The following is an 18,227-nucleotide window of genomic DNA, read 5'->3' on the forward strand; positions in this document are numbered from 1 at the left end:
TTAGTAGAGTAAGGATAACAAGATTAATTATTATTTGAAATATCAGTTTGCTATACTTGCCTTGATTGTATAGTCCAACTGGGAGTGTTAAGGAGATCAGTAAGCATGTCACAGTTTTATAAGTGCATAGCAGTTACAAAGAGGGTAGACCCTGTGCCCATAAAGAAACAATAGCATAAGGAATAAATGGCATGTATGTGTAACTTAAAAAAAATATAAAAAATTTTTGTAAAACAAAATGATACACGGTAAAATACCCCAACTAATTAAAAAAAATATTTAAGGGTAAATTTATCCAACTGAGAGTTTCTGGCAGGTTTGAAAAATGGAAATGTTGCCTATAGCAACCAATCAGATACTAGTTATCATTTATTTTAGTACATTCTGCAAAATGACAGCTAGAATCTGATTAGTTGCTATAGGCAACATCTCCACTTTTCAAACCCGCCAGAAACTCGAAGCTTTATAAATTGACCCCTTAGTCTTTGTCACAATTGTGAATGTAATATATGTGACCACAGAGAGGTTTGGTTCACTTTACTGATATGCTACAAATAACAGCTAAACGTGTATGGAGTTTCGTATTGGTCAACACAGTATCGCACAATGTAATGATTTTTTAAAAAGTTGTTCTAACAATAAAATGTTCACAGGCACGTTACTGAATTGTGCCATTTATTCAACAAAAATATTATTTTTATGTTTTAGACAATGAAAACAATTAATACTGATGCAAACATGTTTTCCATATTCATACATTTAATAATTTAACAGCTCCCAAATACTAAATGCGCATAGATATATATATATATATATATATATATATATATATATATATATATATATATATATATACATTTAGTAAATAGTGTATACAAATACTGTATAGCTTATGTTCTTAGTGAGAGTAGTAGGATAACTTCCTAAGCATTTCCGGACTTCAGAGGTTTGCCTTGCAGGGGGCCGGATAATGAACACTGTTAATCTGTGGCAGCCACAGAGAGGGAGGTTGTATGATTCACTCACAGAGCTCTGGGAAGTCACAGTTTGACAAGACAGTTCAACAAGTATTTAACAACATCTGAGGACCCCAAGCAACACTTTTCATTTACTACATCCAACCACTTTATTCACCATATCCCTACCCTGGACATGTAACTTGCTGATATTATATCTCACTATTTATTTATTTTCTTCATTTGCATACACAAAGTTCTGTCATATCCTAGAAGATTTCACATTACTATACCTTCGTGGCATTATGCTTATAATTATAACATCCTTCCCTCCATCTCGTCATCACATACCTTTATCCATACTGACCCGTCACTACTATACTCCAGCTCTGATCCCTATATCCACAAGCTTGATTTGATTTGGTTATTGCCGCTGAAGTGCTGTAGATGCTGTCTGCCAGGTGCATTTACTTTGTGTATGTTTTTGCATTGTACTGTTGCTTCCCCTTGTTTTGTCTATTATATGCAATCAGATTTCTCCATAATTAGAGAAGAAAATTAGTGATTGTGAAAGTGTAAGGAAATCTGTATAAATTTGATATAACAGTCTTTACAACAGATAAAGAGAGCTTAGCTGATGAGTCTTTGTCCTGCAATTACATTAGTACATGACTTTGTTTTGCAGAGGTGTCAAGTTCCGATGATATAATATTCTAGACATTTGTTTTGTAGTGCTACAGAATATATTTGTAAATTTGCATTGCACAGATTAGTCTATGAGTAGAGCTGTGATTCCGCTGTGTAGTGCAGTTGGGGTAGAACGAGGGACACTTAAGACCAAATTCCTCCAGGAAAAAGGGCAAAATTTTGCTGCCGACTGCAAAGTGAGGCAAATATTTTGCAGAACAGTTTTGATGTCCATCTTCTCAAATTGCATTATTGACATGCGGAACTTACAACTCAGACTGAATGAACACAGGTGCACTGCTATAAATATACACAATGATCTCCATATTGTCAGTAAAAATCCCCAGCGAGTTTGCTCATAATAAAGCACTATTCTTAGCTAGGCAGCACTTTTGTCATAGCTGTATAGGTCACATTACATTGTAGGATATCATTTTGTTGCAGACTATAATATTCCAGTTCTATGCCCAGATGACAGTAGGACAACAAATTATTTAAGCAGCGTTGGGGCTGTATTCTCATTGTAGTTATCAGTTCTCTGCTAATGTCACTGCCTCTACAACAAATGCAGTCATTGTACCATATCCTGTGAGCTTAAAGGGTTTGTCCACATTTGGACAACTCCAATTAATATATATCGACCCCCCCACAAGCAGGGCCAGATTAAGGGAATGGAGGCGCCTGGGCTAAGGGGGCCTCCATTCCCCTGTGAGGGCCCCCCCCCCCCGTGATCCGAGCTGCCGCGTCCCCGTTCCCCCCTGATCCGAGCTGCCCACGCCCCCCCCCCCCCCATCCCTGGCACTTACCTCCTTCTCTGGCGCGCTGTACGCTCTTTACTAAGGAGATCTCGTGAGAGTGAGACTCACGAGATCTCCTCAGTAAGGAGACCACAGCACGCCGGAGAAGGACCGCAGTTAAAGTGCTCAGCAGCACTGATCGCGCCGACCGATCAATACTGCTGCTGAGCACTTTCAAGGGCCCCCTGTATGCCATAGGCCCCTGGGCTGTAGCCCAGTTAGCCCTATGGTTAATCCGGCCCTGCCCACAAGTGAAGCATATAGGGGGACATCACGCTCCCACCTTTCCTGAATCCAGGAATTCAATTGCATTGCAGCTCCACCCATTTCACATAAGCTCCACCCCTTTCACGCCCCACAATTCGGGACAGTTGGGAGGTATGATATCGGCCCACACAGCTATACATGCTACTAACACAAGTAGGCATACCGCATGCATTTAAGCAAATTCAGAACATCATAAGTGTCTGTGTTTACTAGACTTGATAATCTCACTCTCACTAAGGGCTATGCAGACATTGTGATGCTAACATTGTCATATCAGTCATTTACACCCAAACACATCTAAAGTACATATTTTGCATGGTTCTATTTCCATAGTGCAGATGCATGCTGCATGATTTACCCTGACACTATGCAAATATATAGCATTAAACTTTGTCCAGTGTGAAATGGCTGATATTACACAATACTATGCAATGCCATCTTTAATTCTTCCCAAAATTGTCTCATTTGGAGACACATTTCTCTATGTAATCTCCCCTTATGTTACCCGTAGTCAAGTGGAAATTGACGACACTGTGAGTGAATTAAATTGATGATTTTACAAATGAAGACAGTAGGAGGAGTTATGGTGTGACATACAGCCATATACCACCCCGCATCACCCACTGTATGTGACTATAATGTAGCAGTAATATAAAACTTTAGGTTTTACCAGAGCTGTCATGAAATGTCATATTCTCTTTACCCAAAGCTTAGGAAATCATGCTTTTAAAAACAACTAAACCAGTATGGGAATGGGTCCAATTAGTTCCAATGATCCCATACACACTTGCATTCACTGGCATTTTCCAAACGCCAGTAAATAACCAGCCTTATACTGAACAATGTATTTTACTGTCATTGGACATATCTGAAAATGTAGTTTAGTGTTTCTTAAGACATATAAGAAATATTCCAATCAAACATCCAAGGAAAAAATCTGTGTGTAGAATTGTTTTTGGCCATGGTGGGAAATTCCTGTTGTTGGCAAGAGGACAAAGGAGCAGCTTACCCAGGACTTCAATTATTTTAGAAAATAAGGGCTTGTACTGAAATATGCTTGGGGCTGTCATCAATTTGTGCTCTTAGTAGAACAAAGTCATTATATAGTTCCTATGTGTCTGTGTAGTGTTGAGTCCTAGTTTACCATACAAGCTATAATACAGTAGACTTTACCACATGGTCTTAAAACAGTTCTATAAAAAAAATACTCAGAGCCACCAGATGCACAGATTAGGAACAGCTGTCAAACATGTGTATAATACTGTGTCTAAATTTTAACTTAAACCCAATTTGAATCACATTAGATTACTCTTTGTCCTACACTAAGACAATAGTACCCACCTTGTGTACTCTGCTGCTATTTGCTTGTTTTATATTGCTGTATTTAATAGTCACTTTCCATGCGCACATTAAAGAAGATACCAATTACGTTGGCAGGTTTCCAAAGGGTTTGTCTATTTTTATTCCCTGGTTTTGCATATGGAGACCAGTTCATGTTTAGTCTTGCTCATCCACTTTCACGGCTCTACACACATTTATATTTAAATATGCTCTTAACCAAATAAATAAAAGTTTTCTCTTTTTAATACATTGGAAGTACAAGTAAAAGTGCACAATTAAACTTAAATGCTTGTTTTTCAGACTGTCCATTTATGTTGCAACTATTTTTTTTGTGTTGTACTTTTGTGGCATCTGGATTTTCTGTCTACAGAAATGTGCTCATGTAGCAAAGTTACAGTAATTACTGAATGACAGCGGCGGATTGGCCATAGACCTTACAGGGAAGTTTCCCGGTAGGCCGATGGCCTACCGAGGACACCTGGAGGCCACCTCAGATTTTCTCGGGGGGCGCGTTTGGATGCGGCGGGGGGAGGCACGTACAGGAAAGCAATCTAAAATATTGGTGTTCAGTGGGCAGCAACAGGCAGCCAATTGCTAGGCTCCCATGGTGCTGTTTGGCAGACAGGAAGTCTGACTTCACTTCCTGTCTGCCTGATGTGAGAAGAGACGCTGCTCAGAGCAACTGAAGGTAAGTGAGGGGGGCTTAGTATACTATACTAAGGGGGGGTACTATACTATACTAAGGGGGACTACCTATACTATGCTATACTAAGGGGGGCTGCCTATACTATACTAAGAGGTGGCTGCCTATACAATACTAAGGGGGGGCTGCCTATACTATACTAAGGGGAGCTACCTATACTATACTAAGGTGGGTTACCTATACTATGCTATACTAAGGGGGGCTGCCTATACTATACTAAGGTCGGTTGCCTATACTATACTATACTAAGGGGAGCTACCTATACTATACTAAGGTGGGTTACCTATACTATGCTATACTAAGGGGGGCTGCCTATACTATACTAAGGGGGGCTGCCTATACTATACTAAGGTCGGTTGCCTATACTATACTAAGGTCGGTTGCCTATACTATACTAAGGGGGGCTACCTATACTATACTAAGGGGGGCTACCTATACTATACTAAGGCCGGTTGCCTATACTATACTAAGGGGGGCTACCTATACTATACTAAGGTCGGTTGCCTATACTATACTAAGGGGGGCTACCTATACTATACTAAGGGGGGCTACCTATACTATACTAAGGTCGGTTGCCTATACTATACTAAGGGGGGGCTACCTATACTATACTAAGGGGGGCTACCTATACTATACTAAGAGGGGGCTGCCTATAGTATACTATACATTTGCCCTGCATGGCTTTAGAGATGACTCAGTGTGTGTAAAGTCATCACATCTAGGTTTTCCTAAATGTTACTACAACCAAATTCCTGTAGTTCTAAATCCCGCCTACTTTTGTGTTGGCCCCACCTACAGTTATTTTGGTCCCGCCGACATGAGGCCACTTCAATAATTTTTTCCAGGGCCACTTTAAGTTCCCAATCCGCCCCTGCTCAATGACAAATGTGAGGTGTAAAGAGGGTCTCAAGCTAAACACTGGATAGGCTGAAACACTCCAGCAAAGTAGTTCAGTAATTGCTGCACTGCAGTCATCAATGAAAAAGAGAGGCATTGTGGGTAATTTACTAACAAGTGCAGAGTCCTACAGCAGCCAATTAGACATTTGCTGTCACTGTGTGTGACTCATTGGTACATGCAATGTTATTTCCAATACATATGAAAATCTTGTGGTGATGAAATAGTTTCTGTGATAACATAAAACACCTCTAGTACATCACCACTTTCTGATTTTTATTTGAAATTAATGCAACCTAGTTATGCATATATATTTAAGTAACTTGCTTTTGTCAGTAAGATGTGCAATTAACTATCAAAGCCTTAAGTTGAATTACATAGCCTGTGACGGGACTATATTTGCCTTAGATGACTCACCAGGACAAAAAAAATCAATGACTGCTATGATTACATTCAAGCCATGTTAACCATGTATTGAATGTATCCGGACCCAGCCTGAGGACAGTAGCAAGGGAAAGACTAATGTGCACATATCCTCATGTGGAATGTGGAATAAGTACTGTAACGAGATGTGTTTAAAGAAGGAATCGTGGTGAAACCAAATGAGGTGCAAGTAGCTCATAGCATTTATATATTTATTTATTAACTGTTATTTTTATATTGTCTACAAATTCCATAGCACTTTACAGAGAATATTTAATATTTCACATCAGTCCCTGCCCCAGTGGAGCTTACAATATATATTCCCTCCAGTTAACCTACATGTATGTTTTTTTGGACTGTGGGAGGAAACCGGAGCACCCGGAGGAAACCCACATAAACACAGGAGAACATACAACCCCCACACATATAGGGTCCTGATGTGAGGCAGCAGCGCTAACCTCCGTACAATCATCTTGACATTGTCTAATTTGTATGACACTGATAAAAGCTGATTGGTTGCTGCACATAGTAACATGTCCTATGCAATATGTTAGTAATTCATGTCCTGGGTATCCAATATTAAGTTCAGGAAAGGAGATACTGTAAATGAATTCAATGCCACACCTGTATTTTCAAAAGGTAATGGGACCATCCAAGGAAATATTTTCTATAGTATCTATACATTATGAAGCGTTGTCATGTATTTGTTTTTAGGAGTGTTTGATGACACATCTGTAATATTACGCAATGTCTTCCAAGATGTCATTGTCTTCTTGTAATGATTCTGAACTTTGGCTGACTCACATAGCTGTCATAGAAGGAACAACTTGGAAATGATTTGTTACGCACATTGATGTAGCAATGCATTTACTTACTATTAAATAGTTAGGACTTGGCATTCTGAGTTTTTCTGGAACTCTTTTTTGGCACACATAATTGAAAGTAATGACATGAATACTTGGAAATATATTACGCTTTCTCAAGCTGCATCATGTTAAGGATTGTGTACTTTTGGGTTCTGTCTGCAGTGTTCGGAGAAAACACCATTGGTTTGGAATTTGATATGATCTGAAAAGTAAATATTTGAGATTTTGCAATTCTACATGCTCACGTGCCCAGTGATGACTGGTCTCTCTCTTAACAGATATTGTTGGGTGATATTATTATTCTTTATTATATTGCTGTGAAGAGGTTTGTTTTAGAAACTATAGAGCACATGCTCTATGTAAATGTACATCTGTTTACTTTAAAATTAAAAGCTACTGACACTCCATAGATTGCACACTTGCAAGCAGGGCACTTTTACCTCTCTTAAAAGGCTTAACAGCTGATATCCTGACTTCCCTTACACTCTTACTCTTATTTAAATATAACCTTAAATAAGTGACACGAGACCTGAGTGTGGCAAATTTAAATAGTTTATTTAAATGTGATGGAGAAGAGAGCAGTTAGTCCGATGTCCCCAGTTGATGAGATCCCAGCATTAACCATGGGACCTCATCAACTGGGGGGCAATCAATCAAATCCCGGGTTCAAGTGGGGGACAACCAATCACACCCTGGGCGCACATATCTACCTTAGCGGGACAACGCGTCCCGGGCTTACAGAACCCGCCAATCCACTGGACTAGACGGAACACAGCCACAGGGCAACCCACAGGGACGGTACCTGTACCGAGACTTTAGCTGATTCACTCGAACAAAGGCGGGTTTAGCGTGCCCACTATCGTAATGTGCGCCCCAACTACTGGCTGTGGACTGTACTGCGTTTTCTGGCAACTCTTCATCCAAGATCACCACCTGCTTTGCCAGCATGCCAATAACTGAGCACCAACCCAAGAAGCATCTAGTCCTGTATCTGTGCTACCAAGTACTGCCAACCAGGGAGGGTGGATGGGCACCATCCAGACTGCAGAGACTGCTTAATTCTCCAATTTATAGTCCCTGTCTACCCCTCCCCTATGACAACAGATGGGCATACGCCATAGTTATCTATTAACCCCAGAGAATATTCCAGTTTAAAGATACAGCCTCAGCTTTTAAATTGCCTTCAAGCTTATTTCATCCCTATGTTCTTAGTCTGTCTGTGTTACCCAGTATTGTTTTATTTACCATTTTTATTCCCAAATTGTAAGGCGCTATAGAATATGCACTATATAAATAAGTGTGGATGATGTTGATGATACATTACTGAAAGTTAAAAAAAATAAAGTACTGTCTTTCAAAAGTACATGTTCTCGAAAAAGCATTTATGTTAAAGTCATATGCTTTTACATTGTCACAGAAATCTTTGGTAACTTGTAATACACTTATAATTTACACTAGCAGTGGTTACCAAACCTTTAGACATCAATTTATATGGGGAGAGGTCTACATATCTATATATCATTTGAACAGTGGCTATAACTGTTAAGAAGATGCTATGTATATATTTTATTGTAGGCACAGGGAATACATTTTTGTTTTTCTAAGTGTTCCTTAGCTAATTTTCTCTCATGGAAAATCGAGGTCACCCATGGTCATTTATCAGTATAATAATTTGGAATACAAAGGCGGTATGTCCATGCTGTCTTTGATTTCCTGTGGGATAAGTAATGCACTGTCAGAAACCACAGGAAGCAAAATCAATCAATATATCAGCTTTGAAAAAGCAAGCAAACAACACTTATGGATCTGACTAATACATCATAGAACACTCCAAGTACAGTACATGAAAGAGACATTTGCAGGTCACGGTTCTGATAAGGATCTGTTTATTTTATTATTTATTTATCTTTTATATTGGAAAGTTCTAACAGCAACCATACATGGCCCAATCCTGCACCACGGCCAGTGCGCTAGGAGACATTTTCCATTCAACACCTGGGGGTAAATGTATCAAGCTGAGAGTTTTCCGACGAGTTTGAAAAGTGGAGATGTTGCCTATAGCAACCAAACAGATTCTAGCTGTCATTTTGTAGAATGTACTAAATAAATGATAGCTAGAATCTGATTGGTTTTTCAAACCCGCCGGAAAACTCTCAGCTTGATACATTTACCCCCTGGGCTGAGCACATACAGACACATACACCATAACGACCCATTATTTTCTTCAGAACATTATCAGACACTATTATTGCACTGATTTGCCACTCTGTGGCCAGCATTAGTGGACTAGTAGTTTTGTAAAGTAACAAGGCTTATTATTAGATATACATGCCAGATGTGTATATGGCTAGATGTATATGTTGCATAAATAGAATAGTGTTATGTATTTTGTAGCTTTCTGGAGAAATCCTGTAGCTTTAGTAGTGGTGATGTGATTCACGCAGCCACGTCCCTGCACTCGCCACTTGGAGAGGATTCTTAGAATGTTGTCAGTTATGATCTTCAGAGGTACATGTGGCAGATTCCTAATTTAATTACAGCTATCATTATTTTTTTACACATATTTTACGTTATATTAGATACTTTTGTTCCAGACCCATTGACTCCTCTGGAAAAATCTATCTAGTCATTGAAACAGATGCCTTGTGTTTTACAAGTCATTTCTAATCCAAATTGTTTGGTTTGCCATTTCTTCCAATACTATTAATAAAAATAATAATAATTATTATTATTTATTTATTTGTTATTTTAGTATTATTGTATTAAATAGTATATCATTGTTTATAACTGAGAAGAAAACAATTTGAAAAATAGGGATCTAGGGCACTGATGGTTTTATTAGAATCCATAATATATTTTATAGTTATTCTTTTTGAGCATGTGAAGAAAGCATTATACCAGTGTATCGGAGGCATTTCCTACAGTACTGCGTCATATGGGGTTTCTACAGCAACCGGCAAGAACTGTATTGATGTGTAAATCAGATGGCTCCTTCTGTATGCAGATGCATCTTTTATGTATTGATTTTACATTTTGTATAATTCCTGCCATATGTATAATACAGTACACACTCTCACAGTTAGCAGCCAGGCAATTATTCTACTTTTTTTTCACCTCACTAAAATACTTATTAAGTGTTAGGCTTTCTGACTAGGCAAAAGTTTGGAGCAAAGCATGGAGACCTCAGATAGCAGAAGGAAATCACTGGAAAAAAATAATAAATTTTTTGCCCAAAATTTTTTTTCAGTGTTCGATGTTTTTAAATATTTTTTTTTCTTTCTTAAATCTATTTTTAACCCTTTTTTGTAGCCACCGAGTGGCATTGAATGCGTATGCGTGAACTGGCTGTCATGCGCTCCTTTCCTCCAACTGGCCCAAGAAAGCAGTAAATGAACCCTCACAGCTGCGGGCATGTATTGCCGAAGCAGCTGAGTGATATTGATACATTGTGGTGTTTTTTTATCACCATGATATGCATCGATTAGAAAAAATCAGCTTTGTTGACACATATAAATAAACCGCTTAGCCTCTGCATATGGCAATTACATTAAGTAGAGCATTTTTCCCTAAATCAACTTTAACCCTGAATTTCAGTGACTATGCTTATGTTATTTTGTCCAGTTTTTAAAGATTTGTCCATGGAAATGTTAGTCTGGATGGCAATATTTTTATTTTTTCTTATAAATTACGGCAATATGTTATTTCTTTACTGCCACAATAACCGAGCAATAACATTTTGATAAATATGTCTATTTTATAAATATGTTGTTACACTTAGGGCTAGATTTACTAAGCTGCGGGTTTGAAAAAGTGGGGATGTTGCCTATAGCAACCAATTAGATTCTAGCTTTCATTTATTTAGTACCTTCTACAAAATGACAGCTAGAATCTGATTGGTTGCTATAGGCAACATCCCCACTTTTTCAAACCCGCAGCTTAGTAAATCTAGCCCTTAGTGTCAGAAATGAAATTGCTAATTTCTGATCGATGTCATGTGTATTGAGAATAAACGAGTATTACTATTATTGAACATTCTATGCAGGCTTTATGCAACAGTTTTATAGTTTGCCCCTTTGGTTACCTCTTCATCTCATTGTCCATCTTTCATACTTTAATTAATCAAATCATTATTTATATAGTCCTAACATAACATGACAGCGTTACTGATGAGATAATATTATGTATTTTCACAGAGCCATGAGAAATTGATTAAGCAAATTATTCGGACTCTGTGAAGTCCCACATTTCACAATAGCTGCGGGACACCTAATCTCCTAACACAGGGACATTTCATTGAACTTGCCTTTCATTGGGGATAATAGTGGTTGTAGTGATTTATAGAGCCTTGTATTATTCTAGCAGGCGGACATTCTGTTTGATGGGTAACAGAAGTGGCACTTAGCTGGGATAAACACAATTATTTTGTATTTTAAAGGTTGTGCGTAGTTGAAAAGGAAACAATCCAGCCAGTAAAAATGCCATTTTGATCAGTGGCTTTTGACCTAAAGGTGCAAATGGTCCAATGTATTAAATTCTAACATGTGGCCTCAAAGTCTAAAATACTTAATTGGAGGAAATAACCCCAGCATTGGATCATTACTTCCAGATGTAAATAAGTGTCATTCACTCAATGTAGCTGTGTGGAAAATCTATCCACCCTGAAGCGTAGTGTGATCTGCTGGTAGAGATGAAATCGGTTTATTTTCCTATACTGTACTTTTATTTTAGTAAACTAAATGAATGAAGTTTTATATATATATATATATATATATATATATGTGTATATATATATATATATATATATATATATATATATATATATATATATATATATATGTATATATATATATATATATATATATATATATATATATATATATATATATTATATATATATGTATATGCCACCATATACCAGTCTACGTCAACCGGTGTATACATATATATAGAGAGAGAGAGAGTAATATGTACAATTTGAAAGGTAACTGAGCCTTAAATGATTAGCAGAGAGTATGTTGTTTATATCTTTATATTTGTGAAAGACAAGTGGCGCTATTAGAATCACTTAATGTTATTTCAGTTTGTTGTTACAAAGTCAATATATTGGGTATTGTTCACTAAGGACCTGGTAGTAATCATTGGAGAGCTCTGCAGAAGAGCTTTGGTAAATGTCTCTGACTGCTGCGTCTGGTTCGTTGGTTAGAAATGAGTGTCAGCTCCTGATGGAACAAGCACTCTACCATACAGATTGTAGCATGGATGAGTAAATCCTAGCCAGTGAGTCAGATTCCTCCAACTACCAATGCTCAGAGATGCTTTTAAAACCAGCCAGCAGGCCGTCATGTTGAGTACAAGTGCCAGGCCACAGCCGGTGTCCATAGGACCAACACTAGTACTTGTTTGGGGGGAAGGTGGTTTAAAATAAATTTATATAAGGTCGTAAGCTTCCCTCTATAATATGTACGGGCAATTTACTTATGCACCCAGTCTTCAGTACCTGCTCTGCACTCACACAAACAGTGTCAGATATTTTTAGATAATGCTATATATATATATTTATATTGCACAGCTCGCAGGACCTACTGCTGTGCCTGTGTTGTTCGCAATCTTAATATAAGAAGAGTATATGCCTGTAAGGGTACTTAGCTGGTGTTTGTCCAGCTGGGAGACTGCCAGTGTAGCATGTTTATCTTTAATGAGGGCTGCCCTCATAGATGATCTGTCATGCGAGGGTCCCCAGGGAGCATTTTTACTCTTAGAAATAAATAATTTCTTAATGGAGCACGTGCATTTGTAAAGTTGGCACAATCACTAGGAAGCTACTGAACTATGCAGAGCCATTGCCAGTTGTCTCTTGTTAATTCAGAAGATTTGTATTGTGTTTAATTGTATATGACAGAAACAGAAATGCAAGTAAGGTACGCTGATGGGGGTCTCTACGTTTATAATCTGTCCTTCTATCTGTTGTCCTGTCTTTCTAGGAGACTACGCTGTCTACAAATGTATAGTGCTGTTGAGTATGTTGATACAGTACAGTGATGATCTATCTACCCTTAAACTTTTTGCCATGCAATGCATATGTAAGTGCATAAAAATAACAGAAGAATATATTCTGACACAAGCATACATTATGTAACAAATCATAAATCAGCATAAAGAATTTGTGAAAGCGGATCACTTATTTAAAGATTTAAACTGGCCACGAACTTTATCTATTGTTAGTTCTGATTGAGAGAATAATTAAACAGAAGTATGGCTCATTTGGCACATCTCTAAGGCTGAATTAGACAGATGAGATTCTGGACTTGTTCCAGTTGGACAGATACAGTTTGCGGCTTGGTCCAGTTGGACAGATGCAGTTTGGGGCTTGGCCTAATTGGACAGATGCAGTTCGAGGCTTGGTCCTGTTGGACAGATGTGGTTTGAGGCTTGGTCCAGTTGGACTGATGCGGTTTGAGGCTTGGTCCAGTTGGGCAGACGCGATTTGGGGCTTGGTTCAGTTGGACAGATGCGGTTTGGGGCTTGGCCTAATTGGACAGATGCAGTTCAAGGCTTGGTCCTGTTGGACAGATGCGGTTTGAGGCTTGGTCCAGTTGGACAGATGCGGTTCGGGGCTTAGTCCAGTTGGATGGATGCAGGTTGGGGCTTGATCCAGTTGGACAGATGCGATTTGAGGCTTGGTCCAGTTGGGCAGACGGGGTTTGGGGCTTGGTCCAATTGGACAGATGCAGTTCAGGTCTTGGTTCAGTTGGAAAGGTGCAGTTCGGGGCTTGATCCAGTTGGACAGATGCGGTTTGGGGCTTGATCCAGTTGGACAGATGCGGTTTTTGGGCTTGGTCCAGTTGGACAGATACAGTTCAATCTAAATATTAATTAGGTTATTAATATTCTTGTCCCACCCTTATTATATGTTCCCACAGCATATCTAATGTAGTAAAATAACCTTGGCAGTACTATACAAATATAAATTATATTATCTACGGCTACGTATTCCTAGTCTAAATAATCATCACCTGAATAAAACGGACATTATCCATATGATCTGTACACCTTATATATATTTAGTTACTAAACCACTAAATTGTATGCAGGATAAACCTTGTGAAATTGGAGGTTTAACCACATGTGAGGTCAGCCTGCAGCCGGAACAGACCATAGATGTCACTGAGCTACTCTAAGGAGGTCATTTACGATGTGTAAAACTGCTGTGGTGCAGTGCACAATTATTTTTGGTGTGGTGTGCGACCAGTTTGCAGAAAAGATTGCGTGTAGTCCTATGAATATAATGGGGAGTATTTTGCACCTTCCAATTTCATTCAACAGAGAACAGATTTTCTAGGTAATCTTTGCCCAATTTTAAAATAAGCTTTTCCACACACAAACATGTCACTTAGTTTATGGAGACATCTCCCAAGGCTGGAAAGTAGGCTTGTATCTTAAAGTACACTGGGTGCAGGCAGACACAACAGACCCACTTTTATCTGTATTCCAGCACACCTGACTACACACATAGGAGGAGATTAATTTAGCCATGAGGTCCCATAGGAACCTTTCGGAGGTACAAGCAAATTTGAGCGAAGATTATTAACAGAAACATCCACAAGGTTCGTACGGGACCTCGTTGATAATCTATCTGCACCTTGATGTGTACTATTTGCTAGTTCCATGTGCCTTCCATACCACCAGGGCCGGATTAACCATAGGGCTAACTGGGCTACAGCCCAGGGGCCTATGGCATCCAGGGGACCCTTGAAAGTGCTCAGCAGCAGTATTGATCGGTCGGGGGTGGGGGCGCCCCCGGCTGAGCACTTTCACTGCTGTCCTTCCCCGGCGCGCTGTAGTCTCCTTACTGAGGAGATCTCGTGAGTCTCACTCTCTCACGAGATCTCCTCAGTAAAGAGCGTACAGTGCGCCGGAGAAGGAGGTAAGTTCTGGGGGGGTGGGCAGCTCGGATCATGGGGGGGGGCCCTCACGGGGGAATGGAGGCCCCCTTAGACCAGGGGCCTCCATTCCCTTAATCCGGCCCTGCTTACCACAGTGAAACAGAACTCTAAAACTGAACCTTTGTAAAACCTCACAAATAATGCTTAATATTTGAATATACTGCACTGTTAATTCATTACTAATGATCTTTTGTTCCTCCATAAATGTGCTCAGTTGTCTTGATATGATCTTTTCAAGGAAACATCTAACATGTGTTCTAACGTTTATTTAATCTTTTAGCGGAGCCAAAGGCAAAGCTGCCGCTCATGTTCTCCTAACGCCATTACTTTGTTCTTCTCTTTCAGTCTAGGCTTGAAGAAAAAAGATAATAAAACAAATGTTTTTTAGTCTTAAATACAAAGCAATTACAAACACTGTTCCGTTTCTTCCAGCAGGCACAGCCTAACACAGAATGGCGTTTCTCACAGGCTCAAAGACCTGGACCCAGTGGGTGAGTAATTCTTAATTTTTTAAAATGTTGGTATTTTTTAATTAATTATTGTTCAGTGTTGAACATACTGATCTGTTTCTATTTAATACATTTAGAATCTATAGAATATAACAAGCACATTACCTTAAAAAAAAGTTGTTACTAACATTTAGAGGAACATGGATATTTCAAGTTAAAATGCAAACACTCCCAGAAGTTGGTGAGGTCAGGGGCACAATGGCGCCTATTGTATTATTACAGGCTGCCCGTCGCTGTCGTCACTCATCAATGGATGCATGAGGGGCAGGATGACGTGATTGGTTCACCCGGACCCGCCCTCCCTAGTAGACCTTTCTTCTGTATCACTCCAGAGGGAAGGTCTACAAAGTCAGAAAGTATGTTGTAAATCTTTGTATAGCCCATGCTACTTAGGCGCACCTCCTCTCATACATCTCTTTCATCCCCTACCTCTTTTAATTAGCAGTTTACAGCCACTTACAGCAAGAGTTAATAGAGAAGTTCAAGCTGATATTCAAAATGAAATGGCTAATGTGGCTACTGAATGGCTAGGAGCTGCAGATGTGTATCGTTTGTGCTAGAAAGATAATTTGCATGATGAATGCAGTGTTGTTACAGTTGAGGTATACTACAAGGAAGAGATAGATATATATATATATATATATATATATATATATATATATAATTAAACTCACAATACTAATTTTCACATAATTTAAACTCCTGATGGACCCAGCTTAACATGACAACTGGAATATAACTGGTTTTATTCACTGGCTGTTTCTGTAATACAGCAACAGCTTTTCATGTATGGCCTATGGGGGTGCACCAATAAAAAGCCAGGGCTCGCCAATAAGCCCTATATGGCATGGCTTATAGCAACAGCAGTACACTCTGTACTGCTGCCCACTAGCTACCAATGAGAAATAGACCCCTATGTCACAATTATGCCAACACAAGGAAAGGCAGGGGGATTAAATGTGCCTGCCCTTTACTCTAGTAAAGCAAGGTATTTTAGCACCCAATAAAGCTACACTTTGGGCCTCATTTAGAGTTAGATTTAGATATAACTAAAGGGTGCAAATTTGCATCTGGATAAACCACGCTGCAATGTGATGGATGCAAATACAACTTTTATTTACATGCATGGAAAATATTGCCTGCTTTTTAGCACACAAATACAAGCCATGTTTACACTGTGATATAGAGTTGAGCTAGGAAGTTTCCTCCTATCAACTCTAAAATTTATCCACACATTTTAAATGTGCCCCCGCAAAGCAACATTGTTTACTCTTAAGGGTATATTTGCTAAACTGTGGGTTTGAAAAAAGTGGAGATGTTGCCTATAGCAACCAATCAGTTTCTAGTTGTCATTTTGAAGAATGTACTAAATAAATGATAACTAGAATCTGAATGGTTGCTACAGGCAACATCTCCACTTTTTCAAACCTGCATTTTAGTAAATATACATCCTAATTTTAAATAAGGCCCAGTGTGTCTAAAAACTCCAAATCCTCAACATGAGCGTTCAAATATGTACTTCTAATAAATTAGAATCAACTTTGTTTGTATATATGTTTAGCCAGTTAAAGACCAGTAGGCCTAAAAGTAACATACCTTAGCAAAATAAAAGATTCAGATTCCTGGCTCAAGGTAGGGGAAGCATTTTCTCCATGCGCATAAAACTTCCTGTGTGTAATGTATGATGTATTTTATGTAACACAGTTTTATTATATCTGGTTGGCAGCCAACGTCATGCTGAGTAAGTAGTCAGGATAACAATAGAGAAGATAAAAGTCTGCGTGTGTAAGAAATGTATTTCTGTATGTTCCAATTCATCAAGAAAGCTAGGAAATTCCCTAGATGAAAAATACTAATAAAAAAAAGCTTGTAAATTAAGACATTATATTGCAAGTGTGCACAGCTTAAACCATGTGGGAACTGAATGCAGAACCTTTAAACATTTGTCTGTCTTTATTAAGGGCATACTTCTTATGTTTTCTAACTCCCTTACGGGAGATCCTGGAGGGGAAGTCAGGTGGAAGCTGCGGTGGGGGAGGGGGGTGTGGTGATTTGCATCATTGTGCCCACGCCCCCACAGCAGAAAGCTGCAACTGTGTCATTGTGCCGCAGGAGGCGGGGCATAAATCACATCATTGAGGCCCCCCTTCCTGACCACTTCATTAGGAAATAAGCATAATACGTGGGAGGGTGCCTTGCTTTTCTGGGTGTTCAGGAGCACTACCCAAAATTCGGGAGAGTAGGCAAGTATGACTATACCCTATAGAGATTATTATATGTGTTTTATTAGGTCAAGAGAGCAATGATGTGCATTAAACGACAGCAACCAATAAGATATCAGCTTTCAATAATCTAGTATAGTCTAACCAATGAAAGCTAGTATCTAATTGGTTGCTATAGTGTATAGCATGTATTCTGCTTGCACGTTTATGAAATAAATAATTATTTGGGCCTATTTATTTGTAAGTGATAGGACTAGTTTTCTAGAAAACCACTCATCATTTAATTTATCAATTAAACCTCTACAAGGCAGCCGAGTGATAACCAGCTTCCTCAGCGATATTGACTGTCAGTGGTAAGAGTTAACTTACCTCTTTGCCGGGCCAATATGAGGGGATCTGAGCATGTGTGACCCGGTTTCCACGGACCTGGGCTTCCACTTTCAACAATAAAATATATATATATATATATACTGGTTTTTTTTTTTTAGACTTTAATAAATAAATAATTTGTCCCCTATTATTTGTCCCCTATTATCTCCTACTCTCACCATCCTGAGCACAATGGGCTTCCCCAATCTCAGCATAAGGACACTTAGACATACCCGGTGAAAGCGAT

At 38.9% G+C, this 18,227-nt stretch overlaps 1 protein-coding gene across 47 annotated transcripts in view; it reads left to right on the plus strand.

The window, feature by feature from the left end:
* The window catches only part of LOC142152884 (protocadherin gamma-A4-like), a 445,481-nt gene that overhangs the window by 415,363 nt on the left and 11,891 nt on the right, over window positions 1-18,227 (plus strand). For 34 of the 47 annotated variants that reach the window (XM_075209997.1, XM_075209999.1, XM_075209996.1 and 31 more), the window contains exon 2: window positions 15,313-15,371. In XM_075209997.1, coding sequence (XP_075066098.1) covers window positions 15,313-15,371 — 59 coding nt within the window. The remainder of the gene's footprint in view (window positions 1-15,312; window positions 15,372-18,227) is intronic. The other 13 variants (XM_075209988.1, XM_075209968.1, XM_075209973.1 and 10 more) reach the window with 1 other exon arrangement.

Source organism: Mixophyes fleayi, chromosome 4, assembly GCF_038048845.1.
Source record: "Mixophyes fleayi isolate aMixFle1 chromosome 4, aMixFle1.hap1, whole genome shotgun sequence".
NCBI classification, from domain to species: domain Eukaryota; kingdom Metazoa; phylum Chordata; class Amphibia; order Anura; family Limnodynastidae; genus Mixophyes; species Mixophyes fleayi.